General features: G+C 36.1%; 1 protein-coding gene across 1 annotated transcript in view; it reads right to left on the bottom strand.

Annotated features, from left to right (window-relative positions):
* The window catches only part of LOC115216181 (PDF receptor-like), a 284,070-nt gene that overhangs the window by 45,980 nt on the left and 215,624 nt on the right, over positions 1-22,466 (bottom strand). Inside the window, exon 6 of the mRNA XM_036506491.1 lies at positions 13,214-13,373. Within this exon, the coding sequence (XP_036362384.1) occupies positions 13,214-13,373 (160 nt within the window). The remainder of the gene's footprint in view (positions 1-13,213; positions 13,374-22,466) is intronic.

Genomic DNA, 22,466 nt, shown 5'->3' with positions numbered 1-22,466 from the left:
CAGAAGCAGCTCACACCTCTACAGCAAAACAAAGATATAATTATACCATGAGTAGAATAGATATTTTTGTTCATTTCTTTCCATATCCGTTACCAGTGGAGAACAAAGATAAGTCATGTCGTTCTTGTACTTTCACTTGGCGTTAAAACATCTTAAATATAACCGTTCGAAAACTATTTTTGAATGGATGCTTTGTGTGCCCTATATAACTGTTTAATTTTTGTTCGTTTATGTTTTTGTTCGTTTTTTATAATTATCTAATGGCTGGTACTTATTCTATCGGTCTCTGCCTATCGAAACACTGGTTTACGAGACGTAAACAAACTAACACCTGATGTCAAGCGATGGTTGGTGACAAGTAGGAAGACGCGCATAAATATACGATGGGCTTTATTCAGTTTCCGTCTACCTGCCACGCAACGGAACTGAAACTAGAAACGTGTTTGGGAAGCAAAATTCTTACCACACAGCCACGCTTACGTACAACGCCACGATATTTAATTTCACAATATATATAACACTAGAAGCAATTTATTTTCAAATAATTAAGCTTCGTACATCTGGTAATTACACATTTGCGACGTCAGTTCATAACTTGTTTGCCTACTTTTGCATTATGGCATCTAATAACGCTCAGCATGACCCACATACAAAATCCGCCTTGGATGCACAAAAAGTGGAAGTTTCCAGATGTACAGGAAATGATCTTTGATAAAATTTTTCCCTATATTTATTCTACTATCTGTGTGCATCGTTCGCCGTATTTCCTTGTAACGGTTACATGGCGATACAGTGGAGTGTGGCCTCTCTCTTCTAATGTGTCACGTCATATGGAGAGATATTTCATACTGTTTTATTAACAGTTTGAGTTTTATTAACAGTGGGTTGATATTTGGGTCCCAAAGTGTTAGGACGAGATCACAGTAGGTTTAAACTTCAATATTTTCAGATCGGTTTGAACCGTCGAATTCAAGCCAAATTTATCATGTTCTCTGTGATTCATTTGTCGACTGTACCATTTGTGTTTAGTCACGTATTTCATAATCCTATATTTCTATATTTACTACCATCCGATCTCCTAAGATATTTTAGGCATAAATTAACCAGATCGCATTTCTGGATTTATTCTCGGACTAGACATTTGGCCTGAACGCCTGCAACGGAGAGGATTTTATTAAAAATACCTAAATCAGATTCTAGTATAAAATTTGACGGGAAAGCATTGCATTAATAATCCCATGGAAAAAGATAGTCAAACTCTATAAAGATTCGATATACAACGTACATATACATTTGTGTATATGCACATATACATACTACATACATACATAGACACATATAGATGCACAGCACATACATGCACAAACACAAATACATGCATACACACGCATATATACATATATACATGCATGATGGCTGCCCCATCGTCATCGAGTATGGCCATTGCACAAGGCTTAACTGTTAATGGTGCTGTGATCAAATATGAATGTTTAGCCCAGCTAAAGATCTACAGTGTCTTAGACAGAATTGGCAGCTAAAACCTTTACTGACAGTAGCCAGCTGTAGTTGTAATTGGGCTTAACGTACCTTTGCATGTCGTTTGAGTCCTCCTGCCGAATTACACTCCCTTCCACATGCCTGACAGATATGATTAGTATGGTGTGTAGCACCACCACCACCACCATCGGCCTGGTAGTCAATCCTCAGTCTCGCTTTATGACTATGAAGATAACTCATGAGCCCAGCTTTACTGAGGCAGGGTCTTGCACAGACACTGCATGTCAGCGTCATAGGAAGACCCTTACCGAATGGAAGTGCAATAGCGATGCCCTTCCTGACATCCCTCCTTACTTTCCCATGCGCAACTCGAGATTTCTCAAAAGTAGCTGTCCCCTCATGCACAATCCTTCTTCACCTGCTACCGTCAATAGCTATGCTCTCCCATGTGTCAGGAGAGATGCTAGCATCTTTCAAGGAAGCCTTCAGCAAGTCTTTATCCCTCTTTTCTGGTTTATATGAAGGTCGTTCTCCTTTAGCTAATTCTCCATACATACATACATACATACATACATACATACATACATACATACATACATAATACATACATACATATATACATACATACATACATACGTACATACATATCTGTCTCTGTGTATCTGCCTTTCTATGTATATAAATCTATATATACACACATCCAAAATTCCAAACGGGATGACAACTGAAGATACATCATTAAAATAATCGCAGGACATGTTTAAGGTTCTATAGCAAATATAAACGAATATATATATATATATGTGTGTGTATGTATATTTGTATATATATATATATATATATTATATATATATATATATAATATATATATATATATATATATATATATATTTGTATATATATATATATATTTGTTATAGAACCTTAAGCATGTCCTGCGAAAAATTATATACATACATACATATACACGTATGCATGTTTGTGTGTACACACACACACACACACGTGCGTACACAAACACATATATGTTGCCTTCATTATCAAGTTGCAATGATATGCCTCGATGCTTTGATGATGTAGAATTATGTTAGCTACAAGACCATGTAAATCTGCATAGACATGCATTCCTCCGGAAGAGGCGTAAGTATGTTCACCTACATGCATACATACATGCAAACATAATTATATATACGCATTTATGTATGTGTCTATATTTATGTGTGTGTGTGTGTGTGTGTGTATCTATTGAATTTTAGTTTCATTTTTCATTTACATTGTGTTACTTACGCACTTTAGATTTATTGATTAGCCCTTAGGTATACTCTCTTGCAAAAATCTAATTTAATTCGGCATTTGAAAAATATTTAGTGTTAAATATGTATATATAGAAAGAGAGAAAGGGAGACTAGCTGATAAACTGAGTAAAAGAACTACAAAAACTGTAATAGATAGATAGATAAATAGATAGATAAATAGATAGATAAATAGATAGATAAATAGATAGATAGATAGATTGATAGATAGGTAGATAGATAGATACAGAGAAATAGAAAGGGCAGAGGTTATCGAGAGAAATTATCCTATAGCAACGAATTAGTAAAATTAAAGCTAGAGACATATTTAGTTTCTCCCTGGTTACTTTAGTTGCACGATAAGTAGTTATTCTCAATATAGAATTTATTAAGAGGAACTTACATTATGTTGCAGGTAAATTTTGTTTATTCAGGCTTCTTGCCAAGTCTAAACACCAACTAAAGATATATTTGAAATGCCGATTTATTAACATCAGCGAGAAAAAATGGAATGGAATCAAATCAATAGCAGCCAGGCACTTATTCCATCGATCTGCGAAAGATGGAACGTGACGTGTATGTATGTATGTATGTATGTATGTATGTATGTATGTATGTATGTATGTATGTATGTATGTATGTATGCATGCAATTATGCATGTATTTACATATGTATGTATGTATGCATCTATGACTTAATGGTCTTCGTTCTCGTTGCTTAGGCGGCTGAACATGTATGTTTGTGTTATATATATATATATATATATATATATATATATATATACATATATATAAACGTGCTGTCGTTTCTTATTTCTTTAATGCCCACAAAGGGCTAAATATAGAGGGGACAAACAAGGACAGACAAAGGGATTAAGTCGATTAGATCGACGCCAGTGCGTTACTGGTACTTAATTTATCGACCCTAAAAGGATAAAAGGCAAAGTCGACCTCGGTGGAATTTGAACTCAGAACGTAACGGCAGACGAAATACCTATTTCTTTACTACCCACAAGAGGTTAAACACAGAGAGGACAAACAAGGACAGATAAACGGATTAAGTTGATTATATCGATCTCAGTGCGTAACTGGTACTTAATTTATGGACCTCGAAAGGATGAAAGGCAAAGTCGACCTCGGCGGAATTTGAACTCAGAACGTAACGGCAGACGAATCACGGCTACGCATTTCGCCCGGCGTGCTAACGTTTCTGCCAGCTCGCCGCCTTTCAGCTGACATGGAAGCTGTTTGGGATTTAGATTGCGCCATAACGTTGGAATGGAAACAAAGAGAACAGGTGGGTTGGTGATATATAAACCGGTTGAACGTTGAATTTAGAAACCGTGCTTAGTCATTTACTAAGTCGTGGCACTCCGTCGGTTACGACGACGAGTGTCTCAGCTGATCCCATTAACAGAACAGCCTGCTCGTGAAATTAACATGCAAGTGGCTGAGTACTCCACAGACATGTGTACCCTTCGGGGAGATTCAGCGTGACATAGAGTGTGACAAGACTGGACCTTTGAAATACAGTTACATTAGAAAAAGGAAGAAAGTGCTAGAGAAAGTTGTGATGAAAGAGTACAGCAGTGTTCGCCACCACCCGCTGCCGGAGCCTCGTGGGGCTTTAGATGTCTTGCTCAGTAAACACTCACAACGCTCGGTCTGGAAATCGAAACCGCGAGTCCGCTGCCCTAACTACCAGGCCATTGCGCCTCCACATTTACTAAGTAGTGTAGTGAATCGGCAAGGTAATGTATTTAAATTGCTAATGGGATTTGTCTTCGAGTTTCCCGATGTACGAAATGAAGGGGAAAGAGAAACATTTGGAGTAAAATCTAGAGAGAAGGCGAGAGAGAGAGAGAGATGTAAGAGGGGAACAACATGAAAGAGTGAAAAAGAGAGATCAAAATAGTGTTAGGTTGCCATAGAGTGAAAGAGAGACTAAAGGAAGAGTTGAATTTAATGGTAGTTAAGACTGAAATTACAGTATTGTTTCATATGAGTAAATTATTTAGATGAAGGAATTCCGGAGTTATTTGATAGAAATTTAAAACCTCATTCGCTGGTTGGAATCTGAAGCGAAAAAATAAAATGTTTCTATGTGATATTTGGAAACGCAATCAACTCTGCATTTAAATATTAAGGTGAACGTATGTGGGGGCAGAAAGTAAAACTATTCCATCTGTTGGTAGGAAATCAGAGAAAGCCTCGTTTTCAAGTAAACGATCGTTTCTGCTGCAGGTAGAAAACCTGAAATGCTTCTGGTGGGTGGTTGGGCGGGGGCTAGTCGATCACATCGACTCCAGTTCTTAACTGCTACTTTCTTCATCGATCCCGAAAGAATGATAGGCAAAGTCGATCTTTGCGGATTTTGAACTCAGAACATACAGCCGGAAGACATGCTGCTAAGCAATTTGTCCGGCATGCTAACCATTCTCCCTATTCGTGTTTCTTTTACAACTCTGCCCACGGATTCAATAAAACACTCGTCATCTACACGGCCTTCCCTCTTACAGCTTCGAGTCGCTAAATTAACAAAAACACTTTTTCAGTATTTTAGTTAACTAATGTGCAGTTAATCTCGCTGACGTCACTCATTTCCACTGATAGACAGACTGAAATACCCAGATTAGCTCTTCGATCAATAAGCCTGCATTCTATCGATCCCCTGCGAGAGATGCGATTCGTGTTACATGGTTAACAAAATTCTGTTTTATTATTAATCACGAGAAGGCGTTAGATCAGCAAAGCTAAATGGACTTAGTGAAATGGCATTTAGTTAAATTTCGTATTCCGCCATCTTGGTTTAGCAAACCTTTCAATATAATACATTAAATACGAATATCGATCCGAGCTGGTGTTTCCTCCCCCAAACTCGGTGATCTTCTGCCTGTAAGGCAAACCAATATTTATTGTGAATGCATGCTTTTTAGTAAAACCATATGTACCATAAGTTCGGTAACAGTGGCTTTTCTTGGCTGGAAATTCATAACAATGGGCAGGATATTAGCGCTGCTGTACTTTGGACAGTGTATTAGGGTACAAATGCACAACTGATAAAAAACTATAGACACCCAGGTCTCCTTAAATTATGTTAGATTTACGGGCAATGAAAACGAATAAAGAATACATTAAAAAGGTGGGAAAATGACGCCTAATATTCTTTTCTACTCTAGGTACAAGGCCCGAAATTCTGGGGGAGGAGGACAGTCGATTAGATCGACCCCAGCACGCAACTGATACTTAATTTATCGACCCTAAAATGATAAAAGGCAAAGTTGACCTCGGCGGAATTTGAACTCAGAACGTAAAGACAGACGAAATATCTATTTCTTTACTACCCACAAGGGGCTAAACACAGAGAGGACAAACAAGGACAGACAAACGGATTAAGTCGATTATACCGACCCCAGTGTGTAACTGGTACTTATTTAATCGATCCCGAAAGGATGAAAGGCAAAGTCGACCTCGGCGGAATTTGAACTCAGAACGTAACGGCAGACGAAATACGGCTACGCATTTCGCCCGGCGTGCTAACGGTTCTGCCAGCTCGCCGCCTTAATGACGCCTAATATTAACCAGATACAAACGACACAGAAAAAAGTGTTCGTTATTTATATTCTATGTGAGAAACAAAGTATATATTTTACTTTGCTTCTGTTCTGTTTCTATCAAGTGCCCTGCTCTTAAGTCTTGTCATTTTACCCCTCCTAGTTTATGTTAGTTAATCGTTTGCATTTCCCAATGAAATTGCATGAGACGTACTTCGTTTATATTCAGTTGCATTCGCTTCGCTCACACGAGTGAGTGCAGACAATATTTATCCATATTTTACAGTTTTAACGCAGATGAGAAACATTTTTCTGTCCACAAATTTTGAACGATTCATTGGTATAGGTTTTTGTTTTCCCTTTGATATGTAATCAGTCCGGTACATTACCCTGAAGTTATATAGTATTTACACTCAAAGAGAAAGAAAGAAAAGTACAACTGATAGAAGGACGAATAAAATCAATAGGAAAAAAACTTGGAAAGTGAAAATTGGAAGAGAAAGAGAGTAGAGGAGGTGAAAACTAAATGGAAGCGGTGGAAGAAAAAAAGGGAAGAGGACATGGAGTAAGTTTAAAAGAATACTGCATTGAATGTTATCATATTTCAACTTCAGGCATTATTTAAATAAGCAGGTTAAATTCGTGACAAAGATAAATCATTATGAAAAGAAACATCTGGATGAAAAGATAGCGATTTTTTAGGGAGAGGCCAAATAAGTATTCGACTGTGAAAAATAATTCTTGCTCACTATGGTATGAATATTGATAAAGCATTCAAAAGTATTTTTGAGATTAAAATAGAAATATAATGGATTAAATTCGGGAGAAAAAATTGATAAAATTTGTATCGTTTGGGAGTAATAAAGAACTTCTGCAGCAACAATCTATCGATATTTCAATGAAGATGTTATTATCTAGGGCATTTTATTCTCAGATAATCTTTTCTACTCTAGGAACAAGGCCCGAAATCTTTGGGGAGGAAGCCAGTCGATAAAAATTACCCCAGTACCCAATTGGTACTTAATTCATCGAGCCCGAAAGGATGAAAGGCAAAGTCGAACTCAGCGGAATTTGAACTCAGAACGTCAACACAGACGAAATACTACTAAGCATTTCGCCCGGCGTGCTAACGTTTCTGCTAGCTTGCCGCCTATTTTATTCCTAGATAATAATTTACTTTAGGTACTAAAATATATACGTATGACTAGCAGGGAAAATATCCTTTTCTACTCTAGGCACAAGGCCCGAAATTTTTGGGGAGGAGGCCAGTCGATTAGATCAATCCCAGTACCCAACTGGTACTTGATTTGTCGACCCCGAAAGGATGAAAGGCAAAGTCACCTCGGCGGAATTTGAACTCAGAACCTAAAGCATTTCGCCCGGCGTCCTAACGATTCTGCCAGCTCACCGCCTAAGCAAGGAAAATATCGATGCAATCAAGGGCTGTGTGATAAGAAGTTCGCTTTGTTACCCTATGGTTTTGAGTGTATGCAGAGCATTGATCTCTAATGAAATCTGAAGTAAAGTTTCAAATATATTCTGAGTGATGAACTTATCCCTGTTCACGAAGATATTAAGCATGAAGACAAAGCGTTATCAGTTTATATTTTGGGTCTTACGAAAATGCAAAGAAATATTCTGTAGTGAAGTTTATCATTGAAAAAAAAAAAAAACAATTTTTAATGCACCAGTTATACATGTATATATATATATATATAGCGGATCTACTTGTGCAAAACACTTCATTTTACGTTGAACTGCAATCACCGTACACCTGTTCACACAACATCGATTTGAGGTTGTGCGACACGAACATTTGGTCACTATAAAAAAATCATTTGTGCAATAGCTGAAGTCTCATGCATCGTCTTCAATGAGAGAGTCCATCAAATAAATCTAAAGTCGTGCTGATGACGCCTATTCATGCAGAAACATGTTTTTCAGTAGATTCCTAGGTAAGGTGCATTATTAAATATTTCATTATAAGCAGCTCTAAGCTGCTTCAATTTCTGTGCGACGAATTCATAGAGGAATTCTTCATAAGACGCAAATAACCAGTTGAATTTAATCCGGCTTTTCTCAATCCAATTATGGAGAGACAAAGAGAGAGAGGGAGAGAGAGAGAGAGAGAGCTGCACTTTGAGAGAGAAGGCTGCACTTTAACCACAGAACTTACTTCCACAGAAAGTCTGGTCGTATGCGTGTCAAATGCTCACTTATTGATATATTCACAATTTATCTACGCACACACCGACACACACCGATACACACACACCACACACACACTTACCACACACACACACTTACACACACACATACTCACTTACACACACTCTGTGTCTTGATATTTTAGTTATATTTTACATAAACACACACAGATATACATATATGCATGTGTATATATATATATATATATATATATATATATATATATATATATATATATAATATATATATATATATATATATATATATATATATATATTTATATTATATTTATATGTATATATGTGTGTGTATTCAAATATACAGATACACACACACACACACACACATATATATATATAGGCCAGCAATTTCGGGGAGGGGGGACAAGTCGGTTCTATCGACCCAAGTATTCAACTGGTACTTATTTTATTAATCCCAAAATGATGAAAGGCAAGGTCAGCCTTGGTTGAATTTGAACCCAGAACGTAAATATAGACGAAATGACGCTAACCATTATGTCCGGCATGCTAACGACTCCGCCGCCTTTAAGGGCGAAATGAGTAGAAATAAAAGAAATTTAGGTGTGGCAAACACACAAAATAGGCGCAGGACTGGCTGTGTGGTAAGAAGCTTACTTCCCAACCACATGGTTCTGGGTTCAGTCCTACTGTGTAGGAGTGAACCCAGTGTCTTCTACTTTAGCTTCAGGCAGACCAAAGTCTTGTGAGTGGATTCGGTTGACGGAAACTGAAAGAAGCCCGTCGTGTGTGTATGTATATATATATATATATATATATTAATATATATATATATATATATATATATATATATAGATATATATATATATATATATATATATTATATATATATATATATATATAATATATATATATATATAATATATATATGTACATATGCATGTGTGTGTATGTATTTGCTATTTTTGCCTTGACAACCGATGTTGGTGTGTTTACATACCCGTAACTTAGGTCTGCAAAAAATGAGACTGATGGAATAAGTACTAAGCTTACGAAGAATAAGTCCTGAGGTTTATTTCTTCGACTAAAGGCGGTGCTCCAGCATAGCCGCAGTGAAGTGACTGAAACAAGTAAAAAGAATAAAAGGAAAACAATACCACGCTCACACTCAAACGCGCACACGCACACGCACACGCACACGCACAACAGAACGAAAATCAGATTAAACGTGTCGAACGCCACCATTTGTGCTTCCATCCGTTCATGGCGATATCTTACAATTACATCTTTATTGTTATATATCTATACACGCCAATGTCTTTTATATACTCTGCTACTAAGCATCATTTTGCTTGGCTGAGAACAAGCGAAGTGTACTGCCAAGCTAATCTGCCGTCATATTTGTGGCTTATTTAATCACATTAGAAGAAAAATAAGTGGTTGTTAAATATGTTGATATAAATGGTTTCTCCTTCTCTCTTTCTCTCTCTCTGATTAAGCTCAGGAGACATACTTTTATATCTAGGATGTATCAAGACGATTGAATATTATTGCAGTTATTCTAGAGTTATATGGAAAGAAAAACAAGAAAACTAGAACTCAATCTGAGACCATTTGAGTAATGAAGCGGTGGAGCAGCAAATTCTTGCTACTGGCGACCCTGAGAGCCGATTGCGAGTGTTTATATAATTGCTGATGCACACGCAGCAGATACACGCACAGCCACGTGTGCGTGCACACACGCAAATACACATATATCTGATATAAACCCACTGCTATACGTCAGCTTACATGCATTCCCACGCGCACGCATAGCAGATATACACGCATTCACTATGGATTTGCGTGTATCACACATTCATACAGCAGGTACACACACACACACACACACACACACGTACATACATATATGATGGGCTTCCTTCAGTCTACCGTCTGCTAAATCTACTCACGTAGCTTCGGTCAGTCGGGAGTTACAGTTGAAGAGCCCAAGGCACTGAGCACTGGGAGTGAACCGAAGACCACATGGTCGGGAAGTAAGCTGCAGAACCCCAAAAATGCTTGGCGGTATTTCGTCTATCTTTCAAATTACGAGTTCAAATTACGTCGAGGTTGACTTTGCCTTTCATCCTTTCGGGGTCGATAAATTAAGTACCAATTGTGTACTGGGATTGATCTAATCGACTGCCCCCCTCCCCCAAAATTTCGGACCTTGTGCCTAGAGTAGAAAAGAATATTCTAAGAAGTGTCTATCACGATAATAACGAATTCTTGTTTTCCCAGATGAAGCCGTTACTTCACCGCTTTGAGAGGGCACAGCTTCGGTATCAGTTCGAATGCTGCAGGAAAGAATCGCAAGATGGATTCTTCAAGTCGAAACTTAGAGGTAGACATACAACGACATGGCTGGATAATAACCTTAATGTCCATTGTCGTCTCAGTTGGTCAGTCTTTGGAATCTAATCTGAGAGTTTAATGACGATTACTTCTGATACAGCAGTATGAAGGAAGTGCCTGACGGCTCTACTCCTTAGATTCCGCACCAAGACTAGTGGGCAGAGACGTTGGATGACTAATGAATTCTTATACTGAAGTGAGAACATAAGTTGTCGAGCGGTTACTGTTTACATCTCGTTCAGAGATTTATTATTGCTTGCAGACAGTTTTTTACGAAATCAGTGACAGTAGTTACTGGGAAAAACATTAAATAGATATTTGCAAACAGGTCTCTCTTCATCGAAAACCGGTGATTACCGTACGTTGACAAGAGGCAAATACCTCGAAAGTGCAGTCCGTGCGTATCACTTAGGTTTACGAGAGAGGGATTACCTCCCTTTGCAAATATCATAAGGGCACAGAAAGTGTGTCTAAAGCCAGTTGGAGACGAAGATCTCCTGGGGCTAAAAGCTACAGTAACACCCACCCTTAATGGTTAGCTATATTGAGATGGTTAGTATACTTTACGAACATAAGTTTGTTCTGGATAAAAGGTATTCGCTAACTCGGAATGAAAAAGAGTAGATTAAAATAATGCTAAGCTTTACACCTGCCCGTGTTTAATATAACACATCGATGGAGTGATACTCTGATTTGTATTTGGACAAGTGTGGTGAAGTTTATCTTTTGCTGAGGATGTTTAATAATATCGAAACCTGCCTGTGGGTGTCTTCCATCATTTTCCTTTTCTTCTTCTTCTTAATATGCTAACACAAATTTAATTATCGATTTGATAAAAATTGCATAAATTTAGATAATGTGCTGAACTGGACATATTTAGTTTGCGTTTTATATATTAGAAAAAACGAGAGAGAGAGAGAGAGAGAGGAGAGAGAGAGAGAGAGAGAGAGAGGAAAAGAGGTGAGGAATAGAAAGAAAGGAAGAATGAGTGAAAGAGAGAAAAGGAATGAAACTCTGACTGTGAAAAGGAGTGGAGCTCTGAAGTCTTACCACACTAACGTGTACAGCTGTTGTGTTGTACCACTACACTGACCCTTTATTTATACCAAGCCACAAGCCAGATCGAGTTTGTTAAGGAACATACTTATACACATATTTATTTACCCTTATTGTTTCAGACTTTCAAGAAAATTATTTCTATCAACGTTTTCATTTGGTGACAAACATTTATTTATTTATTTTATTTGTAAGTTCAAACACGTTTCCTTCCAAGGAAACACGTTTTCTTCCAATTGAAATTTTACAAAGAGTCTAGACTTGTTAGAATTAATCTAGCGAACATTGATTGTATTCTAAAGTGTTTTTCACTCTGTACTGCAAATTAACAAATTTCTCATCAGTTTTATAGAGAAGTGCCTATTTACAACTAAGCGAACCGAACCATTTAAGAGCTAAATTTCTTAACATCACAAAAGTGCATAAATAGTAAAGCATGAAGAACCGTATTATCTGAAAAATGCTTCCTTTTTAAGATGTTCATTTACAGAATCAGAAAGATGAATAACATGCGTCTCTCAATTTCTTGTGTTTGAATTTCACCTTCACTGTTATCAAATTTGTTTTCTTTGAGAAAGGAAATTTTTTCAAATAATGGGCTAATTAATTTAGACGACAATACACAACTTCTCTATATGTGCCTAGTTAAACATTATTCTGCCGAGGTCGACTTTGCCTTTCATCCTTTCGGGGTCAATAAATGAAGTACCAGTTGCATACTGGAGTCGATCTAATCGGCTGGGCCCCTCCCGCCAAATTTCGGGCCTCGTGACTATAGTAGAAAGGTTTATTCTTCTTTTCACAATGACAGCCGTGGATTAACAGACATGCCTTGCGGTATCAGATTACAGCTGCATGCTGTTGAGGGTTGATTCTCTTAATGTTCTTTAGTTTAAGTCCAACAAGTGTTGACTTGGTCTTCTTTTCTGTGTGAAAAATTAAATAACATTCAAGAAATGTATGTACGTACATATACATACATATGTATATAGATAGATAAATACACACACACACACTCTCCCTCTCTCTCTCTCTCCCTTTCACACACACTCTCTCTCTCACCCTTTCACACACACACACACACACACACACACACACACACAATCCTGTATTGCCGTTGTCCAATGAATGAAACAAGTAAAAGATTCGACTGTCTTCTCCCTTATAACACAAATGTTATGGATTGTTACAAACGTTAGAAATAATTATCATTCTTATTTTAGAAACTTACAATTGACGTGATCACAGACAAACGGCCATCAACCATCAGATATTGACTTTCTTGTTGCGATACAAATTGGTCAATGTAGAGCAGCAGTCTTATTACCACTTGAATGATCATAGCCCCAAACAGGTTTTTATGTATTCTGGTGCGGTGACATTTCAAACTTCTGCAATTAGAGCATAAGGACATAAAAACACAGTTTAATAAATGCATGTTAATGCTGTTCTTGTCGTTTAATCCCTCGTCTCCATCCATCAAACAGACCAATAAACAAAACAGTTCAAACCAATTTCCCACTATTTTGTATCCAAGCATAGTTTATCTGAAATTATCTCATCTTCCGATCCATGCAGTTTTATACCGTTTGGTGCGATCTCAGGGATGCTTGATTGTGTTTCTTAATACTGTATTTCGTCAGAGTCTTTCACGTTTTGATTTCAAATCAATTATGCTTAAAACATGTATTAAACGTGCTAGCTGTGTGCTAAGAAGCTTGCTTCCAACTTCATGGTTCCTGGTTCAGTCCCATTGCGTGACACCTTGCCCAAGTGTCTTCTACTATAGCCTCCTGCCGACCAAAAGCTTGTCATTGAAAAATTAAAGGACCCCAGCGTGTATATATATATATATAATATATATATATATATATATATATACACATATATATGTGTGTGTGCGCGTGTGTGTGTGTATGTGTGTGTATGTGTGTGTATGTGTATGTGTGTGTATATGTGTGTGGATGAGTGTATTATTTATCTCCATCCCTCACTACTTGACAACAGGTATTGGTGTATTTATGTCCCCGCAACTTAGCGGCTCGGTAAATGAAACGGATAGGGTTAATACCAGGCTTTAAAAGAAACAAAAATAGGTACTGGAATCAATTAGTTCGACTAAAATTCTACAAGGTGGCGCTCCACATGCTTGTAGTCTAATGACTGACACAAAAATAAGATAGGTTGAATGTATCCACAACATTCTTTCCTAAAACGAGGCCTAAAACCCTTAGCAGCGGCTGTGTGGTAAGAAGCTTGCTTACCGACCACATGGTTCCAGGTTCAGTCTCACTGTGTGGCACCTTGGGCAAGTGTCTTTTACTATAGCCTCAGGCCGACCAAAGCCTTCTGAGTGGATTGGGTTGATGGAAACTGAAAAAGCCAGTCGTATATATTATATATATATATATATATATATATATATATATATATATATATATATATGGTACGTCGCTTGACAACCGATGCTGGTGTGTTACGTCCCCCGTAACTTAGCGGTCCGGCGAAAGAGACCGATAGAATAAGTACTAGGCTTATAAAGAATAAGTCGATTTGTTCGACTAAAGGCATTGCTCCAGCATGGCTGCAGTCAAATGACTGAAACGAATAAAAGAATAAAAGCATACGTAATCTTGTCACGGATAAACAAGTCTTTGATTGGCAATGCTACATACATTAGTGAGTAAACTTCTATATGGCCGCTTGATTTCCAAGAAATGGTAGCTAAGTCTTTCTCAAATTAACCTCAGTCACTTACAAAGGAGGGTACATTTTATGCTTGACGAAAGATGAACAGGATACTCATAGTCGGAATACCTAGGGCTAAATGAGAACAATAATCTTTAATTACATTTACGTGTATTAATTACATTTATGCACATTATTTAATTACGTTTATGTACATTGAATAAAATTTGAATTTCCCTTTGCTGTTTCACTGAAATAATTTCCGGTCATGTACTAGGTCACGTGATATTATATAAACTTCATTACCATTATTTAGTATGATAGGTGCACATCATTTACACCTACTTTTGATTTAACGAGGGATTCTTTATGAAGTCGACCTACCGGCTAGAAACAGCAAACATTCGTCATCAAATGATATTCTGCTGTCTTAAGGTGGCGAGCTGGCAGAATCGTTAGGACGCCGGGCGAAATGCTTATTTCGTCTATGTTTACGTTCTGAGTTCAAATTCCGCCGAGGTCGACTTTACTTTTCATCCTTTCGGGGTCGATAAATTAAGAACCAGTTGCATACTGGGGTCGATCTAATCGACTGGCTTCTTCCCCCCAAATTCCTCTTGTGACTAGAGCAGAAAGGTATATTTTACTGTCTTAAATAAGACACTATGGAGAAATCAGTTAAAGTAGCCTTTCTAAACTCAAAGAGGTATGGATTGGGTTAGCGTTGAATGCATTAACTCAGAAATTTCCTTCACCTAGGTTTGAGATCTGAGTTCAAATTCGATAACCGGATTTAAATGTCAGTCAGTTTATATATTCTGTAAATTCGTGACGGTAACGCGTGTTGGAAATAGCATGAAAGCTCCATCTCAAGATGATGATGACGATGATTATGAGGACAACTATATTGCTGCTACTGCTGCTACTGCTTCTGCTGATGAGGATAATGATGCTGATGATGCTGATGGCAATGACGATGCTGTACTATTTGCTAGAGATAGCCAAATATCTCTTAAATCTTATCGATTTGTAACACATATCTCTAACACTGGCAAAAGAACAAAAGAATATTTTTTGAGCGGGATGTTTGTAGTTAAACTTGTCAAACCAGAAATATTAATGTTACATGTTTTTATTGATGTTCAGAACGAGGAAAGATCAAAGCCAGCACTGATAAGATATCAATTCAGTAAATAAAATTCAGTAAACTATTTTGATTTGTGTTATGAAAATATTGACATTTAATCACCATTATTTCATCACTGGAAACCATTTATTAGAGACACAGAACCGTTTTAGAACTGTAAGAAAAGGTTGAGTAGAAACTGTTGCTGTTGTTTTTTAGCACCAGGTCAGCTCTGGTCGAAAGGATTTAGGATCAAAAATACTCCAGCAATGACTACCACACTTTCTCAATGGGCAAGAAATCCGCTTTCTTTCACAAAGCAAACAGCGATGAATTGTTATACCACCAATTGATCGAATGCAGATGAAATGTAAGGGTGGCGTTAAACCGGCATTTAAACTATTTTTGTTGTTTGTCTAATCGACACAATAATTAATGAATATGCAGTGGCTTTTGTTTCATCTCAAGTCAGCAATATTTACAATTATGACAAAGAATATTATAATAATGAGAGTAATTAATAAAAATTATCCCATTAGACGCTAAGCAAGGCGGTGAGCTAGCAGAATCCTTACCGCTCCGGAAAAAATTGCTTAGCGGCATTTCGCTCGTCTTGACGTTCTGAGTTCAAATTCCACCGAGGTCGAATTTGCCTTTTATTCTTTCGCGGGTCGATAAAATAAGTTCCAGTTAAACACTGGGGTTGATATAATCGAGTTACTCCCTCACCCGAAAGTGCTGGCCTGGTTCCAAAATTTGAAACCAATATTCCTTCCAGCTTCTTACGTCCTGAGATCATACCCTGACGATATGAACTTTATATTTTATCATACTAGGGTCAACAAAATAATGAACCAGTCAAGAAGCGGGATGAAAAGTACAGTCTAACTCTCATTACTCTCAAAATAGTTGACTTTGGAACTCAAGTATCATTATCTTCTTAGAAAGTCTAAAACAATTTTTCTTAATTTTAGGTAAAACTCAGAAAATTAATACTGGTAAAGTATGAACCTCAATTCTTAAGCCTTCTCCACGAGACAATCGCTTCGCCATAAATCTTTTCGTATGGTAGGGTATATATTTGAAAATGACGCATAATGCATAAACCACAGTGACTTATAACGGAAACAGCACTCCCGGTTTACATCTCTCAATCGCTTCTTAATATATCAAAACTCTATTCACTGACAGAAAACTACTGAATATGAAGAATGACATTAAATTTTTCTACTAAAAATATATCCATAATATATAAAAATAACTATCTAAAATGTCAAACCGAGTAAATGAAAAAGAATTTTTAGGAAATCACACATGCACACAGTTATGTATCTTCTTAATCCGAAATATATTGCTTTGTATATAATATTGTTGTTACTACAAGCAATATAGCGGAATAACGGTTACATATAAGTATTTGAAAATACAGGTATGTCAAATATTATACAACATGAATTTTTTCATTTCTTAAAATTATCTCTGCTTCTAGAGATTGCGCCATATCTACCGGAAGGAAATTAAAACCTGAACCATGTGAGATGAGGAGATAATCCCAAGAGTCAAGAATTCTCCAAAATTGATAAACCATTAAGGTTTATTGTCTGGAGATAAAGAGAGGACAATCGTTGGTCGGTGTTTGTCGCTCATTAGCCGTCTTCTACACAACAGTTGACCGACCTTATCTCTAGTAATCGAAAGAGTTATACAGAACAAGGGTGTACGTATATATATATATATATATATATATATATATATATATATATATATATATATATATATATAATATATATATATATACATACTTACAAACATATATAAATATATTAATGTGTGTATGCGTGTATATATATATATATATATATATAATATATATATATATATATATATATGTATGTATGTATGTATGTATGTATGTATGTATGTATGTATATACACACATAAATGCACATACACACAGAGTGTAATTCTTTTGATTCTTTTTGCTTACATTATTTATATTGGTTTAGATTTGTTCTGTGTAACCGGTCTCTGAAAGTTGTATGAAGTGTTACTATTGTTTCCGGGGTTAGATACCTTATTGTTGTGCTTAGTCTTTTTGTCTGTTCCTATTTGGGCTCCACTCCTGGAGTTTTCCAAATACCTACCAGAACATTGTACAGGAGGCAAAATAATTATTTAGATAATTTGTATTAATAATTGAATGGCGATTTTTCTTTGCTCGTTATGTTAACTGTTATATTTTTATATTGCCCATATTTGTTAGAAGCGATCCTATACCTCTGTCTATTCTTATTTTATAATAATTCCTATTATCTTGATTATTATTAGATCTATGTTCTACAGACTGTCATCCACTGACCTAAGAAATTTTCACTGTATTTCTATCAGTAACATAACGGATATTCTTAGAATATCCTGCCTTACCTAAGCGGCGTGGTATTATTATTTTTAAGTTAGAAAATATTATTGGAAATAATCTAGATATTCTAAATTGAACGCTATAAATTATACATTTAATCATAGCTGTAGGATAGTTGGAGTTTTTATTGATGTATTGTAGTATTCCATGAAGTTAAACGGTACGAATGATAAAGTCCGTCATCAAGATCTAATGTTACTTTCTCAAAGTTCTTTACTTTATAGTTCTGCTCTAAAGAGATAGAAAGTTTTAAGTTTCAAAATTGTTTTCTTTATTTATCCCTGTTATTACGTTACTACATTTACAGAAAGGTAGCAGAATATCGTGCTTAGCAAGATTACCCTCATTTCCTCGATGTCCTTATTACTGTAAAATGTCAACGCACACAAGAACCGTAACTTGTGCTGTGTCACTCGATCCCGTGGTTATATCAAAATTGTTAAGTCTATCATTTCGCGTTCAAAATTTGCCTTCGTATTCAAGATTACTATTCCAAACCATTAATATTGTATCTATAACTTTCGTAGAATTGTGAATGTCTCACCTAAAAAACAAGAGTTTTGTGTAGGAAATGAGAGTAATTGATGCACAATAGTTATATATATATATATATATATATATATATATATATATATATATATATATTTGCATACACGTATAGCCTGGTACTAGTTCTATCGGTCGGCTTTGTTTCAGTTTCCGTCAATGAAATTCACTCACAAGGCTGCCACAATAAAAGACACTTGCCCGAGGCACTATGCAGTGGGTGTGAATGTAGAGCCATATAGTTGGGAAGCAAACGACTTACTATAATGCCATGCTTGCCCCTTTATGCAAATATATATAAAAGTCAGGACCCCCAGTTATTGGATTTCTTTCCTCTTTAATATTCTTGAAAGGTCAATGCTGTAATAAACCTTTTAGAAGCGGCGTTTATCAAATGGCCATTAACAAAACGGATATGAAAAAATTGTTTAAGAAACAAGGACATCTTTGTAGGAACTTGAACTTTGCATATTGTCTTTGATTTTAGCTGATTTGCATGTTCTCTGTTCTTATAAATCGTTAAATTGTGGCTACATATGTGTGTATATGTATGTATGTATGTATGTATGTATGTTGTATGTATGTATGTATGTATGTATGTATGTATGTATGTATGTATATATATAAATATATATATATATATTTTTTTTTGTATGTGTGTTTGTCTATGCGTGTTTGTATGCTGCATATGTGTTTAGAATAGAAAGCAATGTGCCAATATTTCATTAAGAATAGTTATATACCTTTGATCATCATATTTCCATTTAAATAACTAATCGATATATTTATATTTCTTGTAACGGCCTCAAGTCAAGCCATTATAATGATTGATATTAATTCTTTGGAAGAATATTATTTTTTTGAGGGATCATATCCGAAGTATTTATCACAATTTTGTGCAATTATTAATAATGCTGGAAACAATTGCACTTCCTTCTCTTCCTCCTCCCCATCCACATTCTTCTTCTTCTTCTTCTTCTTCTTCTTCTTCTTCTTCTTCGTCTTCTTTTTCTTCTTCTTCTTCTCTTCTCCTTCTTCTTCTCCTTCTTCTTCTTCTCCTTCTTCTTCACCCTTCCTCCTCCTCATTCTTCTTCTTCTTCTTCTTCTTCTTCTCTTCTCCCCTCCTCCTTCTTCTCATTATTATTGATATTATTGTTGTTGTTATTATTATTATTATTATTATTATTATTATTATTATTATTATTATTATTATTAATTGAATATTATTCACTTCAATGTTATTATTATTGTTTTATAACTCAAATGCACCCACCCCCAATGTAGACCATTGTACTGGTTGTGAAAAGTTATAAAAAATAATAACAGCAGTAAGCATAATTAATAAATACATATCGATTATTAAAATATAATTAACCGAATTAAAGATAATAATATATTGTTATATCAATAAGAAGATAATGGTTTCACAAACCGAAGAAACGGTTTCAAGAATTCCTCAGTTTTAACCAGGAAAAGAAACCGCATTTGAAGCAAGTTGGATCGGATTGCATGTTCCATCAACGCACAAGAACTGGGCAGTAAATATGTGTTATTTGAGAGGAGTGATGTCTACAACGAAGCTACAAATATTATATAGAAGATCATTATAAAAACTCAGATTACATGTAGTATATTGAACATATCCTCTTAATGAAATGGCCATTTGCAAGTATTTATATTCAGCATAACCAGAGCCACGACTAAATGACTCCATACTACCTAAAAGTTGGGCAGAAAAAATCGGGCAGTAAATAAATTGCAAATTGTGTTTTATGTGGCTGATGCCCACGGCAATGATGCATATTTTATGGCATATAAGATTCACGTTTTCTCTAAAAACGAAATATCTTCAAATATCACTCCAGAGCCTATATGGAAAGTTTGGCATTAAAAGCTTTCATCCTGAATATACGCAGCTGAAATTGGTGTGCGTCTAACATGGAAGAGTATCTTTTGTGCCATGAAAATAACTTGAGAATTATGAATGGCTGAGTCTTTCGGAGTGAATCGAAATAGTAGGTTCTTCGGACTTAATGTATCTTTTTTGTTTGTGAAGCCAGAAGTAAAAGTGCAAGGCGATTTCTTTAACAGTCGGAAAGACAGGATATATCGATGTTAGTCTCCCTCAAATCATACTTTACTACATAAAGGGACACATTGAATAATGTTTAACCAGAAATAATAATAGATAAGACGGTAAAACTCCGGTGTGCTCGGTCAGGGTTAACTGAGTGGTAAAACAAATGAACAACAGCAACTATAGAAACCTATTATTAAATATGATAACTAATGTAAAACAGCGATCAAATTAGAAATTATGATGTTAGCAGACTGATCAATTAATTGATTAGTCATCATAATGACGTCTGTCCCTTATTATCAATATTCATGGCGGTGAGCTGGCAAAATCGTTAGCACACTGGGCAAGATGCTTAACGGTAAAATGCCTTCTCTGTCATTACGTTCTGGGTTTAAGATCCTGCCGAGGCCGACTTTGTCTTTAATGGCCGACAAAAGTATCAGTTAAACGCAGTGATAGATGCTATCGACTCCCCCCACCACCACCTTCAAAATTACTCCTCTTGTGTCACAATTTGTAACCATTATTGTCAATACAAGGTTAATAGTAGTTCAAATATGCTCGGGGTATATTCGAACCCGTCACAAAGCTAGTCACCGTATTTTGTAATGCAGAAAATTTTCCATTATAGACAAAATGTGGAAATACACCTAAAATCAGCTTGCACCGCCATCTACCCAGACTATGAGATGAAAGCATTTCAGAGTGGTTATTTATTGTCCGGTTTCTAAGACAGAAGAGGAGATAACCTTTCCAAAATGCTTGCATCTCACAGTCTGGGTAGGTGGCGCTCCGAGCTGATTTTGATGTTATTACTCAATTTGTTTACAGCGAGAAATTTTCACCATACGAAATTCATTCGCTGTGCTGTGTTATGGAGAAATTTTCTCCATAACAAAACACAGCGACTGAATTTCGTATGGCTTCGAATATTTCCCGAGCATATCTGAATTGGTAATAACCTTGCACATATATACATCACTGTTTAGCGGTGCCACCCGGTAATTGTCAATAATCGTACAAATGGAAATATCTGTATACATAACATATACATCATTTATCCATTCAGAGATGCTGAATCAGCTGGGTTAATAAATTATTTACGTTCGTCTCTGAATTAGTCTGATAGTAATCGCAATATAAATAAGTGACTTTGATTTCCAAAGATTAACTCCCGGAAGAAGTATTGTAGAGGTTGCAGCTTTTCAATCGATATTAATATATTACACATATAACATACGTTCTTTTGTATTCACTCCCCATAAACATAAGAACACATTATATCATATTATTTCTTGATATTTGTGTGTAATATCTCAATGTATCTGACACTATTAAATAATCTGATCGAGACATCGACATCTAAAAAAATCGTATTGCTTTATACTTCATTGCAGCAATGTATTTCTGCTCCATTGACTATATCGAAGAAACATTCCTGCTTGTCGTATAAGTCACAGAGTGTCCAATATATGCCATATTTGGAACAAATAGGCAACGTGTGTATTTCGAAACAAATTGCTCAGATCGGAAGCCAAATAAAACGCAATAAAATGTCGACGACAGACAACAATAGAGGAGGTGGAGAAATTCTACGGATAATTTTCGGCATATGGTTTTGAGAT

Source organism: Octopus sinensis, linkage group LG10, assembly GCF_006345805.1.
Source record: "Octopus sinensis linkage group LG10, ASM634580v1, whole genome shotgun sequence".
Lineage (NCBI taxonomy): Eukaryota > Metazoa > Mollusca > Cephalopoda > Octopoda > Octopodidae > Octopus > Octopus sinensis.
The sequence above is the reverse complement of the archived record's forward strand: the minus strand, read 5'-3'. Positions and strand labels throughout refer to the sequence as shown.